Source organism: Peromyscus eremicus, unplaced genomic scaffold (assembly GCF_949786415.1).
Source record: "Peromyscus eremicus unplaced genomic scaffold, PerEre_H2_v1 PerEre#2#unplaced_220, whole genome shotgun sequence".
Classification (NCBI taxonomy): domain Eukaryota; kingdom Metazoa; phylum Chordata; class Mammalia; order Rodentia; family Cricetidae; genus Peromyscus; species Peromyscus eremicus.
This window is the reverse complement of record NW_026734456.1, coordinates 359,223-386,209: the sequence shown is the minus strand read 5'-3', so window position 1 is coordinate 386,209 and position 26,987 is coordinate 359,223. Positions and strand designations below refer to the sequence as shown.

Here is a 26,987-nt window from a genome sequence, read left to right as displayed (position 1 = left end):
ACCGGTTAGAAGAGTGGTAGTGATCAGATGGCTAAGGGTCAGAGAACTATAATTGGAAGGTATGTTATAACACATCTTTTCCAGAGGTATTGGAACAGCTTAAAAGTGACATAACTTTTAAAGGCTATATAGAGAATAAATGGAATCCTTCCATTAAAAGTTTTCAAGGTGTTTGGGGGTTTGTTTTCATGGTTTGCAGTATCTACTCACCCACACTGGTGCAGCTTTCCCCATCTGTACCCAGTGTCCAGCCTTTGTAACAGGAGCACTTGACCATGTGCTTGTGCTGCCCACACACTTGGCTGCACCTCTGGTGGGAGGCACAGTAGTCCACAATTTCACAGGTTCTGTTGTCTTTCTTGAGCTGATGTCCTTCTGGGCAGGAGCAGACAATTCCTCTTCCAGGAACAACAGAACAGTGGTTGCTACAACCTCCATTGTTCAGAGAACATTCATCTGTCAAAGGGCAGATGTTTTCAGTCATATTGTTTGTCTTATGCCATACTAGTCACTGATTGAATTCTCCAGGTATGAAATTAGAGTCGGGGATTTTGTACCCAATATAAGACAATCTCCCCACAGTCACTGGACTATAAATGCTGCTTGAAATAATGCAATGTCAGATTTATTTCTAAATGATAAGAATTGGGAATATAAATTTTCATTTATACTAAATTTGTAATATAGCTTACATTTGCCCATAAATAGAGTTCCATACTTTTGTTAAAACTGGGAAAGTTACCTTCAACCTTTCAGAAGAAGTGCAAAATCAATTGTAGATGTCTTCAAAGGAGACACAGACATTGATTATTTCAGTATTTAAAGACTATAAATAAACACATATATGTTCATATCTAATTAACATCATAATGACAAGTAGTTTTTTTTGTGCCTCATGCCCTATATATTGGTTGTTATGATTAATTCAATGAGGTCATGGAAATGAAACACATAATACACAAACAAATTTACACCTGAATTTTGGCACAAGTAATGAGCAACCATATGAATAATACACATAATTGCTAAAGAAAGTGACTGATTCCTTCATGCCATTTGTATTTAACTTTATATATATACATATATATATATATATATATATATACATTTATTATTCTTTTAATCACAAAATTTTAGGTTCTAGAGAGATATAGAATACTTCTAATTATGTTTATCAGCCTGATGTTGAATATGCAATTAAGATATCTTATTATTAAAATTAAAGTTTAAAAATAGGATATAACTTCTATAATTTGGGCCAGTGTGGGAAAATGTCATGCTCTTGACTGAGATAGTTTTTTTTCTTTCTTTCTTTTTTTTTTTACAGCTCTACTGTCCCCTAGGGTTCCCTAGAGTATCCTACAGTTCCTAAAGAGGCAACAAGTACACAAGTACACAGCAGACAGGCAGGAGCTTCTCCACATTTCCTCAGGAAAAATGTTTGAGCTGGGTGTGAATGCCTCTAATTCCTGCATTAGAGACATGGAAGCAGGCAGATCTCTGTGGTATGAGGCCAACCTGGGCTACACAGGGAGTTTGAGGCTGGCCAGCTCTGCACAGTGAGACTGTATATTAAAACAAAACAAAAGAACAACAGAAATCACGCAAAATAGACACTTCAAAAAAAAAAAAGTTTCTCAAAACTGATCTAGTTGTGCTTGTTCAGGCAAGTGCTAAAAGGACTATTGTGTAATGATGGACAAATTGTAGTAATATATACAGGTATAATATAATATTTCCTGGTGCTGCTAGTATATTTCTTGTAAAAATGGGCCGAAATGCAAGACATTCATAAAAGATTCCTATATTTTAAAGTTTTCTGATGGTTTACCTTTTTCCATACTATTCATCATTATTAAAACAGTTGTAGTAGTAAGAAAAGGAATATAATTCTCTTAGCCATTATTCTTTAAGAATTCACTTCATAGTAGGTATTCTTTTGTGAGGAAAAATAGATTTATTTCCAAATATGCTTGTTCTCCAGTAACCATAATCACTAAATAATTGTAGCCATTTTAAAATATTTTCCCTATTTTAATTTCATTGACACTCTTTTTCAAGAGAATTACTGTAAAGAAATGCCATTGTGCACAACAGGTTAAAAAAATAACATAAAATAAAAAGAAAGAAGTTTTCACAATGTTTTTAGTTTATTTCAAATATCACTTTATCTTAGCTCTAAGAATGTCTGATGCCATCTGTGGGTTTAACAAAATAGTTCAGTGGAAACAAAACTCACCTTGAAATCTAAAACAGTGTACAAGTTAAACATCAGTATTCTCTCAGACAATGCATTGCCAGTTCTTTAACTTTTCTCACCTTTGAGGCGGGGGAAGGGCTGAGTCCTGCCTCAACTGAATGTACCAGGCTTTTCCATCCCCCACATGGGATAACTTACCCTTTTGGAAGAGGAGATGAGGGATGAGTTGGGGGTTTAGTTGGGGTGGGGGGAGTGGAAGGAGGGATGAGAGGGGGATCTGTAGTTGGTATGTAAAATGTTTTACTATTAAAAGATAATCTTATAGAATTATAGAATCTTTGAAAGAAATGTTGCTTTATTACGTACCTTTTAAAATGGAGTGACAACAATTTTCACACAATACAAATATACTACTGATGCTCAGTTGCATACAAACACAACTCCAGGGCCAAGCATAGCCTTTCACTCCTTGGATTAATAAATTTAGTCATCCTTTCCTAGCCATTATCACTTATAGCTCCAGGGGGCTACTTGTTCTTATCATTCTTTAGACTTTTTACAAATGCCTCCTTCAGTATTGTTTAGCAAACATACCTAAATCCCTAAATCTTCTACATGATAAGTCTCTGATCTCCTCAGAATGGAAAACCTATTTTCCTTCAGATTTATTGTTTGACATGGGAGATAGTTATTCCAAGTTCTTTTAGAGTTTGTTGCATTGATTGTTTTAACCAGTTAAGCATACTCAGGGAAACTGTTCTACACAGACTTCAAAACAGACACAGCAGCATAGCAACAGTCTGCCTCATTATCCAGCTTCTCCCTTTTGCGGTAACAAACAAAAACAGAGTTTCTTCTGTAAGGTTTGAAGACTATTCAACATCCACATAGTGGTGGGGAACTGCACCCTACAGGTCCGCAGTGAGAAGGCTTCCCTGTTCTTAATGACTCCCGTCCGTAATTGCTCAACTGTGGAATTGTCAGGAGTTAGAGATGTAACCCTTGCTGAGCTATGGAACTGGTAATGCATAATCTAGTTTTCCTTTTCTGTTGTTTTCAGAAATTCTGGGTCAAATCTTATTATTTTAAAAGGCCATTTAGTGCCTAAAAGTTATATATAAGTTTTAATGCAAAAAGTCTCATTTGAAGGGAATAAATGGAATGAATGAGTATAATGATCATAAGTAGATGTGAGTACACTGCAAGGGTCTAATATCTGGAGAGAAGGAAATGGGACAGAACAAGCATACCGCAAAGGTCGCCTTCATCTGACCCATCTGGACAGTCCCTTCTCCCATTGCAGAGTTTCTCTGGCTGCAGGCACACGGAGGTGTCATTAGCACAAGGGTACTTGGGTGGTCCACACAAGAAACTGTCACAGTCTTCTTCATCAGACTGATCCTCACAGTCAACATCTCTATCACAGACCCAGGCATTGTTGATGCATCTCCCTTAAGAGAATGAAAAGAAAATGCATTTGAATTTTGTAATTAGATCCCAGAAGTCCACTTTAGAAGGACACTCTTTATGCCAGTGATTTCACAATCTTAAATTCAGGCAAAGACTATTAGTTATGACCCAAGCTGAATTTTAGGCAGATGCTTTATTTTAGGAAGAGTGGCATTTTAATTATACATGGAACCTTAGCACTTCAACACTTTTTACCTATTTGTCTTGAAATGATTATGAAAGTTGCTTCATAAAAGAATGTCAGCCCTGGATAACAAATGTAAGCCTGAGCACCAAAGACAACACTCTGTGAAGAACTGCCAGCCCTGATTTCAGGTTTCTATAAAACCAAAGTAGCAAAAGCATCTTGGACTCAACACAAAAACAGATTCGTTGATCATTGCAGAAGACTTGAGGACCCAGTATTAATTCATGCGTCAACAGACACCTGAATTTTGACAAAGATGAAAAAAAATCAAACAAATAAGACACACAGAAAAAAAATATTTGAAACAACTGTTGCTAAGAAAATTTGCCATCTACATGTAGAAGAATGAAACTTGATCATTCTCTTTCATCATGTACAGAAATTGATTTAGAACACATGAAAAATTCAATATTAGGAGCCAGGTTTTGTGGTGCACATCTTTGATCCCAGCACTGGGGAGGCAGAGGCAGACAGATCTCTATGAGTTCAAGTCTAGCTTGGTCTACAAATTGAGCTCCAGGACCAGGGCTGTTACACAGAGAAACCCTGTTTTAAATAAATAAATAAATAAATAGATAAATAAATAAATAAATAAACAAACAAAAAGTGAAACAAAAGAATTTTCCATGTTATACTCGAAACTGAAACTTAGAAAAAAATAATAGGAAATACATTTTAGGCTCTAGGTTTTTATATAGGACTCTGGTCACCTAGGAAACAGGACCAACAATAGACCAATGGGACCTGATGAAATTAAAATACTTCTGTATTGCAAAGGAAACTGCTAATCAATTGAAGGGGAGGCCTACAGAATATGAAAACAAAACCAAAAGCATATACTGTATGTCTAACAGTGGATTAGTGTCCAGAATATACAAATAACATAAAAGCCTAAACTGCCAGAAAACAATTGAATCAAAAAGTAGGCCTTGAAATGAGTGGAGGGTTCTCACAAGAAAAAAAATAAAATGTCTATGAAACATTTAAACAATGTTCACCATCCTTAGCCATTAGGGAATAGCAACTTAAAACTTCTTTGATATTTCATCTTATCCCAGTCAGAATGGCTAAGATTAAGAAAATTAGTTGTGACAAATGCTGCTTAGGATATGAGGAATAGAGGAACCTCATGTGCTATTGGTGGGAGGGTAAACTGCCACAGGTTCTTAGAAATCAGTGTGGGGACTCCTCAAAAAAACTAGAAATAGATATGCCACATGACCCACCTATACCAAACCTGGGCATACACCCAAACAACTTCATTTCCTATTACAAAGACACATGCAAACCCATATTCATAGCTTCTCTACTCTTGATAGCTAGGTGTTAGATACAACCCAAATCTCCATCAATTAATAAATAGATAATGAAAATGTGATATCCATATTCAATGGAATTTTATTCTACTGTAAAGAAAAAAGAAATTATGAAAGCATCAGGTAAATAGAACTGAAAACATATTGACTGAGGTAGCCCAGTCTGAGAAATATAAATGCTACATATTCTCACTCATAGCTGGATCTTTCGATCTGTGGGTTTAACTGGGTATAATGCTCTTCCTAGATTGCCATAGGATTTCAGATATGGGATGCGTCTCATGGTGTCAGTAGATGTGTCCCAGGGACCTCTAACACAATATAAGTTATTGCTGTTGTTCTCGATTGCCCACCAGAACTCCATGTAAAGATATTATTGCTGAAGACACCACACACTCATCACAAGATATAGATAAATCATGTTGGTACTGACTACAAAGTATTCTCCTTGTTTTAGCTAACCTGTATGGTACCAGAAGGCACTACAGCAAGTATATTCTACACACACGTATACACACACACACACACACACACACACACACACACACACTCACAAAACAAGTGAGAGGCAAAGTGAAGACAACTATTGCCATCTGACCAAAGATTAATATACATGATGAAGAAGGAAATTCCCAAGCTTAGCAAAAACAAAACAAAAAAATAAGTAATGCTGCTTTACAAAATGGGTGAATTTCAATTTTCCAAGAAAAACTACAAATCACAAAAAAAAATTCAAATTTGTTAAATATTATTAGTCACTAGGAAAATGTAAGTTAAAGCCAGGAGTCACCATCTTATTCTAATTAAATGGATGTAAAAAGTAACATTAAAAATACCAAATTACACCAGATGAGATGGCTCAGTGGGTAAAGATGTTGACTGCCTGACTTGATATGAGTTCAATGCCAGGACATATTGTAGAAGGAGAGAAACAACTCTTACATATTGTCCTCTGACCTTCACACATGCACTGCAGTGTATGTGTATGCACACACCTACAAATAATAAATAAAAACAAAAAATAACAAACTATTTTAAAATTTAAAAATAAATGTTGACCAGGATGTGACAAAAAGGGAACTCATATACACTGTTGTTGCTAATATAAATGTTTTGAAAACTAATATTGAAGTTTCTTTAAAATAACTCAAGGTAGATGTGCCACAGCCCCTCTTCTGGCTATATATCTAAAGGAAATAATATCAACTTACTAAACAGATAACTACTTGTCATGTATATTGTGATAATTTTCATAACAGCTAAAAAGTGAAGTAGGCCCATGTGCCCATTAGTAGATGAATAAACTATATTTTTTGTGTAGACTTCCATACACACACACAAACACACACACACACACACAAACATACACACACGTGCGTGTGCAATTGAATGTTAGTCAGTATTAAAAGAGAATAAAATTTCTTTCACTTCTAGCAATGTGGATGGAACTTGAAGGAATTATGTTAAGGGAAATGAATCACGTACATAAATCTAATGGTACATGTTCTTTCTCACATGTAGTGTTAAACAAATAAACAAAAGGTCTATCAGAATGTAGAATAGTCATTACTAGAAGTTGTCAAAGGAGGAGGGGGCTTGATAGATCAGTGCGCATTTGATGCATATGTTGGAACAGCATACAGAGTTCCATTAATATGTACAGATCATAAATTTCAGTAAAAACTATACAAATATTACTGGGCATATTTATCTAACATACAGAGAGTTTTGTCAAACTGGTAGGGTAAGATCAATATTCTAACATGTGTACAACATTTTAATGAAATAATATAAATATAGAGTGTTTAACAGCTCTTGAAATTTAAAACATTAACTAAATGTTAGTTTGATGCCATTTCTTTTCTATTAGGCAAGTCAAGATCAAAATGTTGGGTAAGTACATAGATTTGAGAAGGGTGCATGAAATTCATCAAATGTTGAAGGACTGTATATTGGAGTAACGTCCTTGTAGGACAAAGTTTTTAAAAAGTGTGCGAATACAAAACTCATCAAATCTTTAAAACAAGCAATCTAATTTTGAAATTACTGCATGCAGTGGTGTATATCGGTGTTTTGCTTGTTATGGAAAGACTGTCAGAAATTCAAATTCTCATCATAAGAAAGTAACCAGGATTGCAGCATAATATACTGTAATAGTGAATTCAGTGAAAGAAAATGAACATAGCATACTAAGAAACCATCTTATAAGACATCAATTTAAAAAGGTGTTAACCAAACAGGTGTGGGCTTCCTTATACATTAAAAGGATTCACATATGTATGACTATGTATGATTTCATTTCCATAAATGCGTTAGTGTATGTATATGTATGCCTTGGTGTCCTCAAGAGATTGGTTCCAGGAAATTCTACAGATCCCAAGTTGGCAATTTGTAAGTCCTTTATATTAAATGGGTGTAGTATTTGCCTATAATATGCCCATGTCACTGGATTACTTATGAAACCCAAATTTAATACAGTGTAAATGTTAAATAAATATTTGTAAATATTACTTTGGGGAATAATGATGTGAAATATATATTAAATACATATTCAGTATAGACACAATATTTTTTCAAATATTTTTAGTTAGTAGTCAGCTTATTCCATGAATCTCAGAACCCACAGCTACAGAGGGAAATCTCTCTAGAAGACTGTACAGAAAATTAGATAAAGGTGATTGCCCATGCCAAGTAAGAGGCACCAACAACACAGGGCAGAGCAAGGTAGACTGAAAAATACTTCTGTGTTGTATTATCTTCCTCTGTCTTACATCTATATAACCTTTCTGTAGAATGTGGATTGGTTTTAAAAATGATGATGACGATATGCTTGTACACCTGCCCCAAAGTCCAGCAGACTGAACAGACAATTATACAGCCTGTACATCCAGATGTTTTGTGAGTTACTCTTTCACAGAGGCTTCAGAAAACAAAACAAAACACCATGAAACAAAATACATAGACTCTGTCACCTCCAATGAGGAAGATACAATCCAAATAAGAAGACTAGATAGATGCATAGCACACAGTTGTTCCCTAAAATATGGAATCCTCTAGTTAAAAGAATAAATTGTGTAGAGTCATCTGCAAGTTTAACACCATGACAGGGGATTTCAAGAATGGGGTGGTTTCCTCCTTTGAGGTGGTGAATCAAGGTAACACTTCCCCTCTCATTAGGCAACACCAATCAATGCATCCTGACATTCTTGCCATGGACTCCAGACCAGCAGTAGAACAACCATATCTACAAATCACTATTGATCTTTTATCATCAAAATAACAGTGAATCTACGTGCTATTACTAATGGAGACTCTATCTGTGAAGGTAAATAAATCATATTCACAAGATTGTCTCCAAAGTTCTATTGTACATCATGAGAAATATGAATTAATGTTAGGACAGAGCCTAGAGCCTAGGTCCACCTTTCAAGTTTAAAAAATTCCCCTCCTTTCACAGTTTAGGGGGAGTCTGAAACTGAAGTCCTTATTTATGTCTTGTTTTTTTTTTTCATCTTTAATTCTAACAAAAATATAGGTAGAGTAGACCTAACTTGTAAGTTTCAAGAAATTTTTAATTTATAATTATTAATAAAAGAAACTCCAAAGCAAATAGCCTCAGTAAATACATTCAAAGAATGATGCGTTTTATTCAATTTGGATCAAGATGGATCACCATCTGTTGAAGTCACTGGACATGAAGTTTTGGACAACCAGATACTCTGAGATACTCTGAGATGCTGCCACCTTCAAATAGAGGATGCTAAGACATGGACCACACTGGTACCAACAAAACAAACACAAATTAATATTGGTCAGATGTGCTGGAGAAGTTATTAATACTTTGGAATGATTAATAAATATCCAATGTTATAAAAATTAAACACCCCAAAATATTCCAAAGTTCTCCCCTTATCTGTGAAATAAAAGTTTGAAAATGTGTTGAAGTAACACTCAAAGAAGCAAAACCTTGCCATTTACAAATTCTTTCTTAGAGTGGGCAAAAGTAGTAATGGATGATAGTTAAGAAGTAGAGTTCTATTTTCTGATTTATTTGTATTTTTTTAACCTGATAACTATAGTGCAAGACTTTATTATGGTAATTGTACATTTTTACTTCAAGTCAAGAAAACTAAATTGACCAAATAGAAACAACAAAGCTGAAAAACAACAAACCCAAACAGTTGGAACATTGGCATCTAGTACAATCACACACTGTCACATACATGATCAAGCATCAGGAGGACTTTGTTGAGTTGTATGCTTGTGTAAAATACAATCCATACTAAATACCATCATAAAGTCACTATCTCAATGAAAGTTACATGTATTTCTGACTATACAAAATAAGTTACTGTTTTGAAATAACCAAGTATCTCTTCTTCAGTTTTTCTTCTCTATTAAAAGTTTTGACCACTTTTTTTTAATTGAGAACTTCTGGTTGTGGGTTTTTATGGGATTTCTGCAGGTGTGAATGTGTGTGTCTTTGTGCCTATGTGCATTTCTTGTGCCTTCTTGGCTCTTTTTCTTAGATGGTTGTTTTTGTCATATTCCAATTTGTTTATTTTGGATTTTTCTTGTCTTATTTTATTATTATTCCTAAGATGCTTGTTGTTTTAAAGGAGAGACAGGAAGGTTGTGGAAATGAGTGGTAAGAGAGGTGGGGAGGAACTGGGAGGAGTAGGGAGAGGGGAAATTTTGGCCAGGATATATAGTATGAAAACATTATTTACATTAAAAAAATTCATCAAAATGCAAAGACTATGAGGGACTTTTTGTGTCCCACTTCACTAATGTGTATCTTTTTTTGTTTTGTTTTGTTGTAAGTTTGTTCATTTTGTTTTGTTTTATAGCCATATCTGGCCTGGAACTCACTATGTAGACCATACTAGCCTTAAATTCACAGAAATCAGCTGCCTGTGCCTGCCAAATACTCAGATTAAAGGTATATGCCACCACATAGGGCTAGAATCTTTATGAAAGTTAATTTATGTTATTAAAGGAACCTTTGTCTTCTAGAAAAAAACTCAATAACTAATATTAAGAATATGAAGGCTAGCAAGATAGCTCAGAGAGTTAAGGTGCTTGCTGCCAAGCCTGAGATCCTGAGTTCAATCACTGGGGCCCAGACAGTGGAAGGAGAGAATAGATTCCTCACTTGTCAACTATACATGGAGCCATGGTATGTATATGTATGCCCGCAAACAGAAAATAAATTAAAATACTTTAGTATTAAAAAAGAATATTAGAATGTGGCTCAATGCGAAGAATGCTTGCTGTACAGGTGTGAAGTTCTGAGTTTGAAGCTGTAGAACCAAGGTCAAAGGCGAGTGTGAAAATCTGTATCCCGGGTATCCTGTAGGGAGAAGGTAAACAGAGACAGGAAAATCCCCAGAATCTAATGGCCCAGAGAGCCTGGAATACACAGCAGAGAACAAAAAACTGTGTCTCAAACAAAGTCTAAGGCAAGGACAGACAGACAGCCAAGTTTCTCCTCTAACCTTTGCAATACACCTAAATTTATACACATGAATGCATACAGAAATACTCTCCCTCACACACAAAGAATATTAAGATGAAGAGAAAAGAATATTTGAGACAAACCAATGTGTTAGATGATACATTTATAATACATTTATAACACTGCTATCTGACTTGCCATTTCTGTTGCAAATGTTTTCAGTGCTCTGACAGTTCTGAGATTCACTCTGAATTAGAAAATATTTATTGTGCATTACATGTTTAGCTAGCTATTGATGAATATATGGACATGAGAGCTACAAACTCTTGAGGGAGTACCCTATTGTTTATATATTTTCATTTGCCTTCATAGTCATTTGAGATTTTGTTGTTTTTCTTGTTATATCAAGCTCACTGATTAGGGATGAAAAATAGTCTAAAATTAAAAAAATTAAAAAGAAAAAGAAAAACAAACTGGTGCAAAATGTTGATCATAGTGGAAATAACAGGCATTTAATCATCAAAGACTACTGTGAAATTTCAAGAATATAGAAAATTTTTATAATTGGAAAGTTGAAAAGTTATATTTTATGAACATGTTTTTTTATTTTATTCTAAGAATGATTTTCTTAATATAGTCATGACCTATAGCCACAGAATCATATATCCTGAATTGTATGAATTATTTTCAGGTATGACTATAATCACACCTAGTTTTAGACATAGTTGCTTAATATAACTCACACAGTGGATGGATACTCCTCTTAGCTAAATGCATTAAGTTAGGGAAAGGTGGGACCTATTCAAAAAGAAGCAATGAGTCATTGTTGGATTGTAGATCATGAAATGTTGATTACCAATTGAAGGTATGTTTTCTAAACTTTTGACAATGAATTTTTTTTTCCTTAGCATTCAATTTCCTTTGTTATGTTTTGATAAGAATCCCATTCTGAGTCTAGAACACATTGAAGCAAGCATATGTGAGGGGCAAATATAGGCAGTGTAATATTACCAAGTGATAGATTGTGCCAGCTTAACTATAAGCCATAGTACTCTAGGAGGGAAGAAATGACTGATGGAGACAATGCAGAGACATCAGCAAGATTAGAAGTTGGACACACTCACAAGTAAGTGCAAAATATGTACTCTGCTTTACTTGTGAGTGTCTAGGAATGAGGATGCTATCAGCAGAAATGGAGAGATGGCTCTTCAGATGAAAGTGGGATGGTGACCAGCAAAGGAGAAGTGTATGAGATCTACATGAGCGGACTTGGGAGAGGGGGGAGGTGCGGGGGCAAGGAGTGGGGGATATGAACATAGAGAAATGGGAGGGTCAAGCTGGAACAGGGACAGAGTGGGAGGGCAGAGAGGGAGATACCATGATAGATGAGGACATCATGGGAATAGGAAGAGGCAGGGTGCCGGGGAGGCTCACAGGATGACCCCACCTGGAAGTGCTGGCAGTGGTCTAGAGGGTGCCCGAACTGATCTACTCTGGTGACCAGTCTAGTGAATACCCTAACGGCCATCATAGAGCCTTTGTCCAGTGACTGATGGAGGCAGATGCAGAGATCCATGGCCAGGCACCAGGCTGAGCTCTGGGAATCCAATCGATGAGAGAGGAGAAATTCTAAAGGTGGGGGACATCGAGATTGTGATGGCAAGATGTGCAGAGATGACCAGCCACACTGGTGGAAGCCCATGAACTGTAGACTAGTGGCTGTGGAGGCCCCATGGGACTGGAGTAGGCCCTCTGGATATGGAAGATGGTTGTTTGGCTTGAACTGTTTGGGGGGTACCGAGACAGAGGGATCAGAATCTGTCCCTAGTACATGGGCAGGCTTGTAAGAGCCCAGTGCCAGTGGTATGATGCCTTGCACAGCCTTGTTGCAGTGGTGAGGGGCTTGGACCTGCCTAGACTCAGTGTGCTGGGCTCTGCTGACTCCCCATGGGAGACCTTGATTTGGGGGATGTGGGGATGTGGGGTGACTTGGGAGGGAGGGCTTGGGGGTGGAAGGAGGGAGGAGATGGGATCTGTGGTGGTATGTAGAGTGAGTAGAAAATTTCTTAATAAAGAAAAAAAATGAAAAAAGAAAGAAAGAAAGTGGGCTGTTGAGAAAAGTACTGAGATTGTGATTTCCAAGTTGGGGCTGAACTTCAGGATAGAGCTTTACAAGGCAGTTACCTGAACAAACAAAATTATATGTAATGCCTAACCCACATTGTATCCTCAATAGATATTTTAAAAATGAAACCAAAAGAATCAACAGAAAAGGACAAGGAAAAATGAAAATAAAAGGCAAGAGATTTAAATGCTTAGGTGGGAAAAAGAGACAAGGTGAGGACACCACATTGGAAGAGACCTGACCTGTGGTCAAGCACTGCAGTGAGAGGACAGGCTGCAGTGTCCACAGACAGAGAAGCTCTGGGCAGGCTGCGTTCCAGTCAGTGTGCATTTGCTAAGTTGTTAGTTTCATCATTTCTATTTTATGTGTCAGGAGCCTGGAGCAAATGTTTAGTACATCATCTGATGTCATTCAGTTACTGAAGTACAGAGATGGTCTCAAGACAGATCACTTTGAATGGAAGAATTACTTCTGATGACTCAGAGAGAAATTTGCACCAATGGCAGAATGCAAAGCATGAAGGGATACATAGAACTCAAGACATGAAGGTACACAACACAAGGGAAGGTGGAAGACAGGGAGGAATAAAGTTAAAAGATTGCTTTTTGGCTGATTGTTGGACAACATGAGTTTAAGAAGGGGATGATAATTAGTATGGAGAAAGAAAATGAAGAACAAGAAACAAAGATGATAAAATTTCCTATACACACTGTCTCATAGAATCACATTGTAAGTATCCTTAAAACAACAACAAACAAAACAAAAAAAGAGGACAAGGTTAATGTAGCCAGAAAGTTTCTTCAGTCCCACCAGGCCACTGCAGTCCCATGGCCCACTTATAAAATAATCACTCAGAAGCTTATACTAATTATAACTGCTTGGCCACTAGCTCAGGCTTATTACTCATCTGCTTGCACCACCTATACTTCCTGTCTGGCTACTGGCCAATTAGCATTTTATGTATCAACCAATCAGAGCAACACATATTCACAGCTTACAGAACAACATCCCACAGTAGGTTAACCTTAGACAGAATAAACACACAGGCAAAGAGTTACAATTTTCACAGAGAAAAATCAAAAGCAAAATGTACAATGCTCATGGAAAGGAATACACAAAGTATTTCATTAGTTTTGTGACACATAGATAATGAAAAGCTTCCCATGTTATTTGTGTGAGAAATAAATGAAAGTATTCCAATGGCTGGTCATAGAAAAGAAAGATCCTTTTAGGTCTAAAACTCCAGATTGAAATTGCTTTTCACATTGCATTTGCTGATCTAACACTAGGGCAGAAAACAAAACAATTCAAACTGAGACAAGAACAAGGCTTTGTGACTCAGAGGAACCCATAGTGAATGGTTAGGACATGCCTACTCAGCACGGAGCTGGAGCCAGTTAAGGAGAGGCCCAAGCTCATCAGCTGCCTTAGTTACATCTTTTTGCTAAGGATCACTTTATACATAATTCTTAACCTGACTTTGAGACCTGACAGGAAAATGTATGTTGTGTATTTTAATGGTATCTAGTGTGAAGGAATATGACTTAACATCAATTTATAACAATCGCTGGAAAGGTAGTTAATCAAAAGAAGATGCTGTAAAAAAATGACACCTACATCTTGCTTTGGCCATAGCTCTCATTCCCTCTGGAGAGAGACAAAAATGTGACAAGGTTTATTTTTAAGACTTCAAAAAATAATCTTTGTTATAAGAATAATATTTCAATTTTTTCTCACTTAAAAGTGTTTTGCCAATTGTCATATCCTTTGCCGTTCTCAACGTGTAGTCACAGGGACACAATGATGGCATTGAATAGTCATGAGTTCTGTTACTGAAAAAAACCTCTACCTTATGTGATACTACAATGTTTGCATCCCTGCCCTCTCCCCCTTCCTGATATAGATATGATAGGATGAAAGAGTAGATTAATGAACTTACTTTTAAAGAACAACAACTTGTTTGAAATGTTTTACATTGCTATGGATTTTAGTTTATTGATACAATTTTAAAGTTAATTTTTTTATATTATATATATATATATCTATCTATTCTTGTTTGAAGTATTATGTTTATGTAACTCATTTAAATTGTAATGGATAATTTAAACATATAGATTAATAATTAGTCTTCTATGATAGTCAAACTTATAGTCTTGTTACGTTTTCTACATATACATAGATATAATTCAATTAGGTAGGTAATCTTCAAACACTCCAAAGACTTAGAGAATATGGCATTTAAAATGTTTTAAAAATTTAGACGTTCTGGACAGTGAGACATGTCTGCTCTTGGCAGCACCAATTTACTTCAGAAAGGAGGATGGGCATTGAAGACACTCTATATGGAGTTTATCTTCTTCTTGGCAAAAATAGCCATTTGGGCAAGAAACTGTTCTTGCCTGGACTTTTTGATCGACTGGACATGCAGGACCAATAGGAAGGTGACCACTGGACTTGGCTTGGCAAAATGGTCCTTCAGGTTCCTGCTTCACAGAGGAAACTGCTAGACAATCTACAGGACACAGAGAAGTGACTGAGAGACTCTAGGCCTGTGAGCTGAAGACAGATGCCCCAACTTTACAAAGGAACATTAGATGACTGTCCAGCTGGTCTGTCTACTCTCCCAAAACTCACGAAAGTTGCTTACATCCTTCTCTCATTTCCCAGGTAATATTATATCCTTCTGAGGTCTTTGATGTAGTTGAAGACTAGATAGTTATAATTTTGTTAATCATGATAAAAGATAAGTTAGATATGAAAACTTAGACTCACAAATATGGGATAGATAGGATATCTTCTTTAATTTTGCCAAATACAAATAGTCTAACTATTAAAAATAGACTAGATATTGTAACTGTAATTCTTGCTTGATAAATGTTCTGTTATATGTAATTTTATTATGTTAAAGTTAAAACCTTCCCTTTTGAAAAAAATAAGAAAAGGGGAAGTACTGGGGATGCTGTGAATGTGTTGCTTTGATTGATTGATAAATAAAACACTGATTGGCCAGTAGCCAGACAGGAAGTATAGTGTAGGCAGGATAAGGAGAAAGGAGAATTCTGGGAGATGGAAGGCTGAGTCAGGAGATGCTGCCAGCCGCCGCCATGACAGATACTGGTAAGTCACGAGCCACGTGGCAAGGCATACATTTATAGAAATGGGTTAATTTAAGATATAAGAACTAGATAGCAAGAAGCCTGAACCATGGCCATACAGCTTACAACTAATATAAGTCTCTGTGTGTTTGCTTGGGTCTGAGTAGCTGTGGGACTGGTAGGTGAAAGAGATTTGTCCTGATCATGGCCAGGCAGGACCAGGAAAACTTCAGCTACACCTTTCCCTTAGGAGAGTTTAAATTTCTAACTGGCAATTTCTTATAAATCCTCATAAAAGCCCATGCATAAGCTTTAATAAATGTTTGTTTCAAGACATTCATCAGTAGATGAAAAAATTTTAAAAATTACACATTGGTACAACCAGAAAGTGGATTGTTTTTCAGTGCAAAAAGAAAGGAGTGGATAAGCTATGGAAAGACATGGAAGACATTTAAGGTCATACTTCTAAGTGAACGAAGGAAATATGAAAAGTCACTGCACTGTGTGAGTACAGATATGTGACATTCTGGAACTGGTAAGACAGTTAGTACATTAACAGTTTCCAAGGCAAAGGGGGAGATAAGGATGAACAAGTGGGGTATGGAGGATTCTACATATTAATGTGAATGCACATAATAATACACTTTCTAATGCTCATCAATGTACAATACCAACAGCAAATGCTGCTGGAACACAGGGCCTTGGTGAAGTGTGACTTACTGCTGCATATTAAATATTTTAATAAATGCACTGTTCTGTGGCAGGATATTGATGGGGAGTGAACCTGGGCAGGGGAAGGTAGCAGAGGGTAAATGTGAACTCCATTATGTCTGCCCAAATTTGCTGCTATATAAAACAACCTATCTTTAAACTCATTAAATTCATTATAGAACTTTTACTGTGAAGTCATTCCTATTTAACTTAATTATAAAACTTTAAATACACCTCCTGTGATTTATTTATTGATTGGAAGTATTTGAGTTTAAAAATCCATTATACAAGTTACTGTGTTCTCTCAGTGCTGTGACCAAAATACCTGAGAGTATAACTAACTTAAAGGGAGTAACTATGTATATTATCTCGTATCCTTAGAGGTTTCAGTCTTTCATGGCATCTTCAACACGAATAGGCCATAGGAGAATCTATTTTTATACAACTGTGATAAAGCAAATATTTCTTTTGATTTCAGTGTTTCAGTGTGATAAATGTGGCATGCCTGGGGAAGAAACACAAGGCTCATTGTCTTCAAAAGGCCATCAGCCACAACCTTCCCATTCTGTACGCAGACAGCTGTTCTACTCCCTTTCTTGCTTGGAATACAGAAAAAAAGAGGAAAGCTGAAAGTTCATGGTTAAGCCACCCACAAGCAATAGAGAGAAATTCTAGGGTGACTCAAGAATATATTGTGAAACCCACAGGAAATGATATTATGAAACCTATCGGAAATTCTTTCAATGGTTGATTTCACAGCTAAATAAAATATAATGCATTCATTCTTTCCTTAACTTTATCTCACCATCTGGCATGGAAAGAGAAATAAGTCAGTGGGATCTCAAGAGGGACTCTCTGTAAGTAAGAAAAACTGGAAATGTCATAAAGACACCTTTATGGAAAATAACAGTATAGCCAATGACTCTTAAAATAATCAGATTCAAATGGCAAACACTTAGCAGGAGCCAAGCGATGGCAATGAAATCTAGGAAAGTAGATGTAAATTAACATGTGTTTCCCACTCTCCCAACTGGCATTTGGGGAGGATTTTATCTATAGAATTACTGAGTGTGGGCTAGCACATGCCTCTTTGACCCTGAGATTCAATTACAGATTCTGAACCCAAATACACTGATGTCAGGTTTTAATTCTGCTATTCAATCTCCGTAATTCTTAGCAAGTTAAATACTTCTGTTTCCTCCATGAGTTCATAAAGAAAACATTGATAGGATGGTGTCTGACCCATAATGCTTCTGACAGATACCTTACTAGTATTACACAGATAATGTGAGCTTATCTACCAAAGACGAAGAATGCTTTTCAGAGATGAGCTACAGATGGAGCCTGCGCTGACGGGTTCTGCTCCCTGGGTGTTCACGGTGCTCACCTGGACTCCTGCAGGAAAACTTGGTTTTGTGGTCACACAGTCGGACGGTCCCGTTACAGCCCTTTTCGTCACTGCCATCTTCACAATCTTTTTCTCCATCACAGCGCCACAGATCCGGGATGCAGTTTCCATCAGGGCGGCACTGAAATTCATTCCCAGTGCAGCCAGCCGGAGAGTGAACGTCTTAATTTTAAATGAGGAAGGAGAAAATGGGGCAAGATAGGAGAGAAATTGTGATTTTACTGTCATTTTTAAAATAATAATCTCTTTGGGTAACATTATTATACTAGAGAAATTATATATTTTACTGTAACAGCTATGAAATGCTCAAGCATTTCAAATCTACTTTACAAACATTAGTAATTAAAAGAAGAAATATTTGCTGTCTCTGGCAGATTTCCTAAAGGTTTAGCTAAATGAGTAAAGAGATTATGTGGATGTCTGACTGTTGTCTTAATTAGTACCTTCAGATACTGTCTTTGAAGCACTTTCTCCAAGTCATGTAAACAAAATCTTCTATTGAGATTTTGCTTGATTTTTGACATTCCTGGAGTAACTTCTTTCAAATTACCAAGAAAAAAAAAAAAAAACAACCAATGAAATAATAAGCACTTTGTGACTAAGAAAACCTTTAGAAAATAGTAACCGAGAATTTGAAAGCAAAGAAACATACACAATAAGGAAAACAGCTCCAAGATGCAAGATTTCATTTCTACAATCACAACAGAAAATTTTAGGGGTGAATTTAATAACATAGTATGTGTTCAAATTCTGTTACTGAAAGTAGTGCATATACTACCCAGATACACTACTGTCCAGCCTGTTGATAAAACGTAAATTAAGTATCACGAAGAATAAGGGAATATAAACATCAGGGCACAGACATATCTTACACTATAACAACTGAACAATGCAAGTATAATCAATTTTTTAAAGTTTCAAAATAGTTAATATCATGAGTATATTAACCAATACTCCCCAGCACTGTTCTAAAATAAATATATTCACATGTATTTGCGACTGAAGTTTTAATGTAATGAATTAATTGCATATCTGCAAAGATCATTTAATTTGCCTATGCTGACAATTACTCACCTACTTAATTTCTTGGCTTGTTAATGATCTAAAGTGAGGATTTTAGTAATAGACTCACTTAAGACCAAAATTCTGATGTCACTAAAGCTACTACCAGTACCTTCAGATGTCCTTTTGCCCACCTGGAAGTGCTACTGTGAGGACCACATTTGATGTTTGTAAATAAGTATTTTAACTATAGTGTTTGCTGTTGCTTCCCCTTGTGGTATAAATGGGTAAGGTTTTTTTGTTTTATTTAAGAATTTTCAAGTGAATTAATTAAGACTAGGGAAGGCTTGGTGTGGCTTCCAAAGAATTGCTGGAGGAGTAAATGTTAACAGTGCAGAGGCAAGAAAAGTGTCTGGTAAAGCAAGGACAATAGTCAAGGTAGTACAGAACAGGGATTCCAGTCTCCACATTTAAATACAGATGGGATTTCCTCTATAGATTTTTTCCTACTTTTTTGTAACTTTACTAATCTAAACTCTGTAGGCTATTGTAACATCTAATTGTTACTACAAACAATTAAATTATAGTCATTTACAAACTTAGGAACGGTAAATTCAGTGTAGCATGGAGAGTCAACCTAGCATGGCAGAACAGTTCCCTTAAGTATGCTCGGACATACATTTTTCATGTGTGAATCCTGCTCTATGTCTCATTATTCTCCCCAGCATCCACTACCTTCTTGTGTACACTTTACCTAATATTGTCTTTGGCTTTATGAGAGACTGAATTTCTATGAAAAACAAAACAGGCAAAATAAACTGTATCTTCTATTAAGAAATCTCATGGTTAAGTATTACAGTTTTATGAAACTGGCCTTATATGTAATAGTTTATGTCATTAAATATCAAATGCTCCCCTCAACCTATAAGCTACTCAGCACTTTTGACTCTCAAGAAAAGATAATACTTTCCACGTTTTTCAACATTTGTTTTACTCCTACCCATTATGTCTCCCATGCTCCATTACGGAGTCCCAACTCTATACTGCACAGTAACTGTGGCGGGCTGGATAAAGCCCTGTATGGAAATGAATCATTCATCTGCTTCTTTTACTTTGTTAAACAAAACAAATAATTGACTAAATGACAGTTCTTAGAAAAACACAAAACATTAATTTTCAAAAAGGCACGTAGATAATAAATATCAGTGATAACATCTGCAGCAGTGACTCCTCTGCCCTCTTTATCACCATACCATTTTGAAGACACCATTCTAGAAGGGCTTTGGTTATGAAGAGGCTCAAAGATAAAACGAAATTGGTTCATACAGAAATCAAGAAGAATATGAAAACTCATTTCCTTTTTTATATTTAATTTACTAAAATTCAGTCTGTTTTTTCTAATAAAATTTAACATTTATTTTACTCTTCTATAAGGTCACGGGAGAAGTTAGTTTTTTAATGAAAAGATCTGCAAACTCTATATTGCCTCAGACAGTTTAGCTTTCCTGGGGTTACTCCCTCACCTGGTGGCCAGCCAGCAAAAAAATATAGAAATAGGGAGAACTGCCAAGTCAGTTCCGGCGGAGAGCATGGCGAGCTAGGGAGTGAGGCCTCCTTCCTCCGGGACCCCGCGGCCTCCGGCCTGTGCGGGGTGAGCCCGGGGGGGGGGGGGGGGGGGGGGGGGGGCCGGGAACAGCCTGGTCTCCGTCCTGCGGACCCCAGGAACCTGAGCCCTGACAGCAGCCACCAGCCCGGCCGACCGCGATCCTGCAGCTCCCCTTTCCCCCGCCGACGAAGCTCCTCGATGGCGGCGACCTCTGCACACGGCCTCCTCGACTCCACCGGGCCCTGCTCTCCAGGACGGGCCGTGGAGATGCCCCAGCCAGGCCTTCGAGGACTTCTCCAGCTGCCGGCGGGCACGGCGGAAAGAACGACGGCCACCCGAAGGCCCAGCTCGGTCCTTCCCGGCCTCTGCAGCCTGAGGCGGCGGGTCTGCGCAGGAACACTGGGCCATCGCTGGGAGGAGACCGCCCTGTTGACGAGCCCCAGACCTGGATGAGCAGAGGCCTCGACGGTCCTGGAGGAAGGTGAGCCGAGCCATCTTAAATGTCCCTTTAAAATGTAGAATGCAAATATTTGAAAAATATTAAATTGCTTTTAGGAAAAACTGCAAAGTGTAGGTGAAATACAAACTTGGAAAAAACCTGTCACCTCTTCTATTATAAATATGCTAAATTATTGGATGGCAACTTTAAAATATTTTCAGAGGAGACTAACAGAGAAATAACCATGTAAAGGTATTAGCAGTGTCTTATACCAACCAAAAGGGTGAAATAAAGGTGAGATTTTGAAAAAGGCATCAGTAGAATGTTACATAATTTAAATAAATTAAATTGTCGAAGTGAAATCAAAATTATTTTATGTATTTGTATTTATGCATATCAAGAATATCCAGAGTCCTTATTTTACTATTTCACATACATGGTTGTATACTTGTAAGAAAAGATGGATCTCACTTTGACAGTATATCTTTATCTGTTGTGGTAGCTTAAATGAGAATGACCCTCCTAGGCTCATATGTTTGAATGCTTCACACCCAGTTGGTGAAACTGTTTGAGAAGGATTAGGAAGTGTGGCCTTTTTGGAGAAAGTGTGTCACTGGGGGTGGACTTTGAGTTTTTAAAAGCCCACACCATTCTCATTTAGTGTTCTCTCTCTCTCTCTCTCTCTCTCTCTCTCTCTCTCTCTCTCTCTCTCTCTCTCTCCTTGTGCTCTTAGTTACTCCTGAGGTGCTACACCTGCCTGCCTGTTGCCTGCCTGCTACTTGCCATGATGGTCATGGATTCACCCTCTGAAACTGTGAGCCCCCAATAAACTCATTCTATAAGTCTCTTTGGTCAAGGTGCTTTGTCACAGCAATCAGGAAGTAAATAAAACACTTGTAAACCACATTTGGGTATGAACCTTTTGGTACACAGTAAACGGCCATGCTTTGTCTCTCAAAAACTTCCCCTATACTAAGTTCTGAGTCCAGCCAGTTATAAAAACAAAACAAAACAAACAAAAAAATAAAACAACCCTAGACCCATCATTGCCCCAGGTGCAGGCCAGCAGAGAAGACTCCTGAGGGCAAGCATCTCCACCAACACCTCCCATCAGACCAGACCCTGCATTCTACAAGACCCACTTCCTGCCCCATACCCACCCATCCACCTGAGATGTCAGAAGCTCCCTGAGACATAGAATCCAACTGCTCTGATTGGACCAAGAGCTCTGATTAGACCAAGGGGACCAAGAGCTCTGATAGGAAGGACCAAGAGCAGTTCCTGAAACATAGGCACAGCCAGCACAGAGTGGACCAAGAACAGCTCCCTCAGACACAGGCAACTCTTGTACCTATTGGAGGAAGAGATGGGTAGATGCCATTGCAAAAATACATAAAACAGCATAAAGAACAATATGGCACCACTAGAAACTAGTGGTTCTACAACAGCAAGACCTGAACATCACAACATAGAAGAAACAGAAAAAAGCAACTTTAAAAATAAATTTAGGAAGATGATAGAGGCCTTTAAAGATGAAATGAAAAATTTCCTTAAAGAAATTGAGGAAAAGACAAACAAAAAATTGGAAGAAATCAACAAATCCCTTAAAGAAAGCCAAGAAAACCAAAAAAAGCAATTAAACATGTGAAGGAAGCAGTTCAAGACCTGAAAATTGAAATAGAAACAATGAAGAAGATCAAACCGAGGAAATGATGGAAATAGATGGAAATAGAACATCTGAGTAAACAAACAGAAACTACAGATGCAAGCATAACCAACAGAATACAAGAGGTGGAAGAGAGAACCTCTGGCGTGGGGGATATAATAGAGGAAATACATTCATCAATCAAAGAAAACACTAAAGCCAAAAAAGTCTTAACACAAAATGCCCAGGAAATCTGGATCACCATGGAAGAAAAAAAAACTAAACAAAACAAAACTATTCACCTAGGACAACCGAAAACAACAAACATACAAAGGTCATGGTTACAGTAGAAGAAATAGGACCAAGCAAAACACAAAGTTCAATTGAATCACATCAAAGAAAGATTGAAGTCTTGTGAATGATTTTCCACGACAAAATTGACTCTCTCTCTCTCTCTCTCTCTCTCTCTCTCTCTCTCTCTCTCTCTCTCTCTCTCTCTCTCTCTCTGTGTGTGTGTGTGTGTGTGTAACAACAAAGCCGTATGAAGACACTGTGTTCTTTGACTATAGGAAGTTATAAAATGAGAAACCCTAACAAAATAAAATTCAGAGACAAAGGGATAGATGCTCATTAACACAGAGGAGAACTGTTCTGTTGGAGTTGCAAATCACATTGTTATGAAAAACCCACCATGGCCATGGAAATACTTCCTTTCTGAATGTGATGCCTGAGAAAACACAAACTGAATAAGAATTTTATGAAATAGAGATTCTATATGAAATACTCTGATTGTGAACTGTTCTACTCCTTTGAAAAGAACTTGAGTCAAGAGGGGCTGCACCATATGCTCTGTCTTCCAGGAAGTGCACAGCAAAGTGCTGAGCAATTATTTGAGGAATTTAATGAGCTTTGACAGCTAGTCTTTTAAACTCAAGCCAGAAACTCCTGCTCTTTCTTCCACAGCAGGTTTTGAAACAGAACTATGTGACTAATTATATCAAATTTCTACCTTGTCACTAGCCACACAAGTCTATAGATAAAAGTATACAAGATAATAACTTCCACATGATATCTCAATATTATATTTCATAACTTCTGTGCCAGAATGTATAATCAAAATAATAGAGGATGAAAATAAAGGAATTTTTTTGTCCTGAAGCCATCTTAAATGTCATCTTTACTCAATTGCTGTGCCCACTCCTCATCACGCAGCATATTTTGTTATAGAATCCTTGTATAGTTTACACCTTAAAACTAAAACTGAGTCAATTCTCTAAGGCTTCCTGAAATATGTCCACGAATCATATAGATTATCTCAATCATTTCCTTAGTGTTCTACCATATAAGAAGGTCGTACTGACAGTCTGGCCTTTATAGTAATATGTGGGAAAACTGAGTTGCTGTGAAAAACTAAGGCTATTAACATTGAAATGTCTCAGCGGGGCAGTGGTGACTCAAGACTTTAATCCCAGCACTAGTAAGGCAGAGGCAGGCAGATCTCTATGAGTTCAAAGGCATCCTGGTCTGCACAGTGAGTTCCAGGACAGACAACGTGGTTACACAAAGAATCCCGGTCTCAAAAAACAAAACAAAGCAAAATTCAAATGTCTTTGCTTGTATGATAATTCAACTTGAAATATTCTTTAGTGTTTACAAGAGGCTGTGGGTATTTGTGAGGCTGAAATACTTGTTCAAACTTATTAATGTGCAATGGTCTCTTTAAATTGCAACAAATATACATAGAAAAGATGGATAGGATCTTGTTTCTAGGTGAAAATAATTTAACTTTGGGGCAATTTATCTTTTATAGCATATTATGGGCCACCGCCAGCAGGCCACAGATGCACACCCTATGAGAAGCCTGAAGAGTCATCTGTGAGGAGGGCAAATGAGTTAAACTGCAGTGCATTAATGAGGTGTCAATTACTCTGTAGACAAATGCTTCAAATACCTATTAAAAAGGAAAAATGTCCCCATGCAATTATTTTCTATGCCTGTTTAGTATTAAGAATTTTCATTTTACATATTCTCACAAAATAAATACATTGAGAGAAGAAAGGAGAGAAAGATAGAAGAGAGTCATGGGAAAGAAAAGGAGAGAGGACATGAGGTTATTGCACAATGCAGAATAAGAGACAGATAATATTTAATATTAGCTCCATCAATAATTCAATATCCCCCTGATTTGAAGACAATTAAATTCAAATGTCCACATGAAAAATTTTCTTAGTAATTTTCTGCTTCCTTTCTAGTTTCTATTTTGTTCACCTCTGTCCCCCCTCAAAGAAAACCACTATGAATCATGTCAACCAACAAAACGAATACTTATGTTTCCTTGCCTCAGAGCTCAGGGACATTGAAAAGTCATTTTCGATCATTGCTATGATTCTCATAATACAGGCCAAATAAAAATGCATCAATTGGCAAATTCACATAAAAGCCAGGGGCCTTCTTTTAAAAACCTGCTATGCAGAGTTAGCCACAGTTTCCAATGACAGAGAGAATACCACATGGAATAAAATTCTTGAGATACTAACAGTCACATGAGTTCTCAAATGTTTGGAGAAGACACATGTGTCTATTAGGGAGAGCCTTTGAAAACTAAGCTTCCACAGTGTAAATGAGTCTCTAGATTCTACCACCTTAAAAAAGCATTTTATTGTCCACCTATTTAAATGTCACCTATTTAAAGAGATGCTATGGATATTTTAAACATTTTAGTTAGCCCTTAGTACTCAATATTTATGGAATTAATAAAAATAAGTGATTTTAGTAGAAATTGTCAGTTAAATGATAAAGATGACAATATTATTGTTTTGAAAGCTGACACTTTCCTGTGATTCTGCTATTGTTTTTAATATACTAATATGTTTGATGGTTTATATTTTATATTTTACAAAGCAATGCATGCTATTGACAGGGTCTGCTTTATCACAGATCTGCTAAGAACCACAGTCCTGGACGCTCCACCCTCTTTCATTTCATTTTTGATAGTCAATCAGTCTGAAATGGGAGAAATTAGACGTATTGCTAAATGCTTAATTCCAATCTCAGGGAAAGAGATTTGGTATAATATCAAAGTAAAACTATCTTTTTATATATTTCTTTTTCCTTTTTCAGACACTTTAAAATTTGTGTAAGGTTAGAACAATTGTACCAAAGCATTTAATGAATATAGAAAGTAATGGGCACAGAAATCAACCAAGTATTGGACACCACTGAAGTAAGAAACCAGAGAAAAGAAAGGAAAAAATTAAAAACATTGAGGTCAAAGGTAATATTATCTTGTTCTTCCTGTGTATTGTTAATATGATGAGCAAAAATTTGCTTGTGATTTAATAATACACTCTAAAGAGTTTATTTATGTATCAATCTGTCATGACATTTCAGAGATTGATAAAATTACTGACCCGATTTGGTGCAGTTGACTTGTGTTTCATCACTGAAGTCTCCACAGTCACTGTCACCATCACAGGCCCAATGCCCCGGGATACACCGGCCACTGGGACATCTGAACTGGTCATCAAAGCAAGAGTGAACACAGCCCACCTCATCACTCCTGTCCCCGTAGTCATCATCTGGGGAGAAACACTAAAAGCTAGTAAAAACTCACTTTGAAGAACATTCTTTCCTTACGTTTATAACATTTTCTGTGCAGAATTTGCTTATGATTTTGAAAAAGGAAAGATACGTTCATGACCAACATTTCCCGGGAACAGTCAATAAGTCTCATTTTATACTGACGTTACATCTCTTCTGGTTTAATAGCAAATGCAGAACCAAGAGAAGGAAAGTACTGACTTTAGATTTTGCAGCTTCAAATCTAGTTTGTTTATGAATAACTAACCACCCACTAACTGCCTCTCTGCCACAAGGGTTAAGAGGAAAGTTGTGACTATGGGACTGTTAAGTGACACAGTGCAGTAGAATTATGGTGAAATTACTACTCGAAGCCACCATTTCTATGCCGCAGAACTTGTAGCTGTATCTTCCACCCAGTGCCTTTGTCTCTATGCTCTGACATAGCCATTTACTGCTCATTCCTCCCCTCCTGCCTAATCGACTGAATTCATACATGGAAACTGTATGTTCACATTAGAAATGATTCATCCTCAGGACTGGCCATCGCAAAGACAATGGATTAAATGGAACTAAATGACATTGATTAATATATAACTCATTTGCCTGCATTTAGAATGACTTGGCATAATGATACAACTAAGTACAGGGAAGAAAAACATTACTTGCACATAAAAAGCAAGGTGACAGAGCTAAGATCATCTGGCTAATTGCATAATAATTCTTAAACTGCCAAGGTTACATAA

The 26,987-nt window shown here is 37.0% G+C and overlaps 1 protein-coding gene across 1 annotated transcript; it reads right to left on the bottom strand.

Moving 5' to 3' along the window:
* On the bottom strand, nt 1-26,703 carry LOC131901703 (low-density lipoprotein receptor-related protein 1B-like). Its single transcript, XM_059252805.1, has 5 exons — nt 26,607-26,703; nt 26,073-26,240; nt 17,950-18,132; nt 3,451-3,651; nt 1-456 (listed from the first exon to the last, which is right to left on the bottom strand). Exons 1-5 carry the CDS (start codon nt 26,701-26,703, stop codon nt 203-205), a joined length of 903 nt encoding a protein of 300 aa, XP_059108788.1. The 3' UTR covers nt 1-202.
* Nucleotides 26,704-26,987: the final 284 nt, after the last annotated feature.

What these genes read in the sequence shown, in the direction of transcription:
- LOC131901703 (XM_059252805.1), bottom strand. Translation starts at nt 26,703, where the DNA reads ATGAGCAGTAAATGGCTATGTCAGAGCATAGAGACAAAGGCACTGGGT. An exon ending in AGTCAACTGCACCAAATCGG is followed by an intron (nt 18,133 to 26,072) that starts GTCAGTAATTTT and finishes TTTAAAATTAAG; the next exon opens with ACGTTCACTCTCCGGCTGGC. An exon ending in GTTTTCCTGCAGGAGTCCAG is followed by an intron (nt 3,652 to 17,949) that starts GTGAGCACCGTG and finishes CATTCTCTTAAG; the next exon opens with GGAGATGCATCAACAATGCC.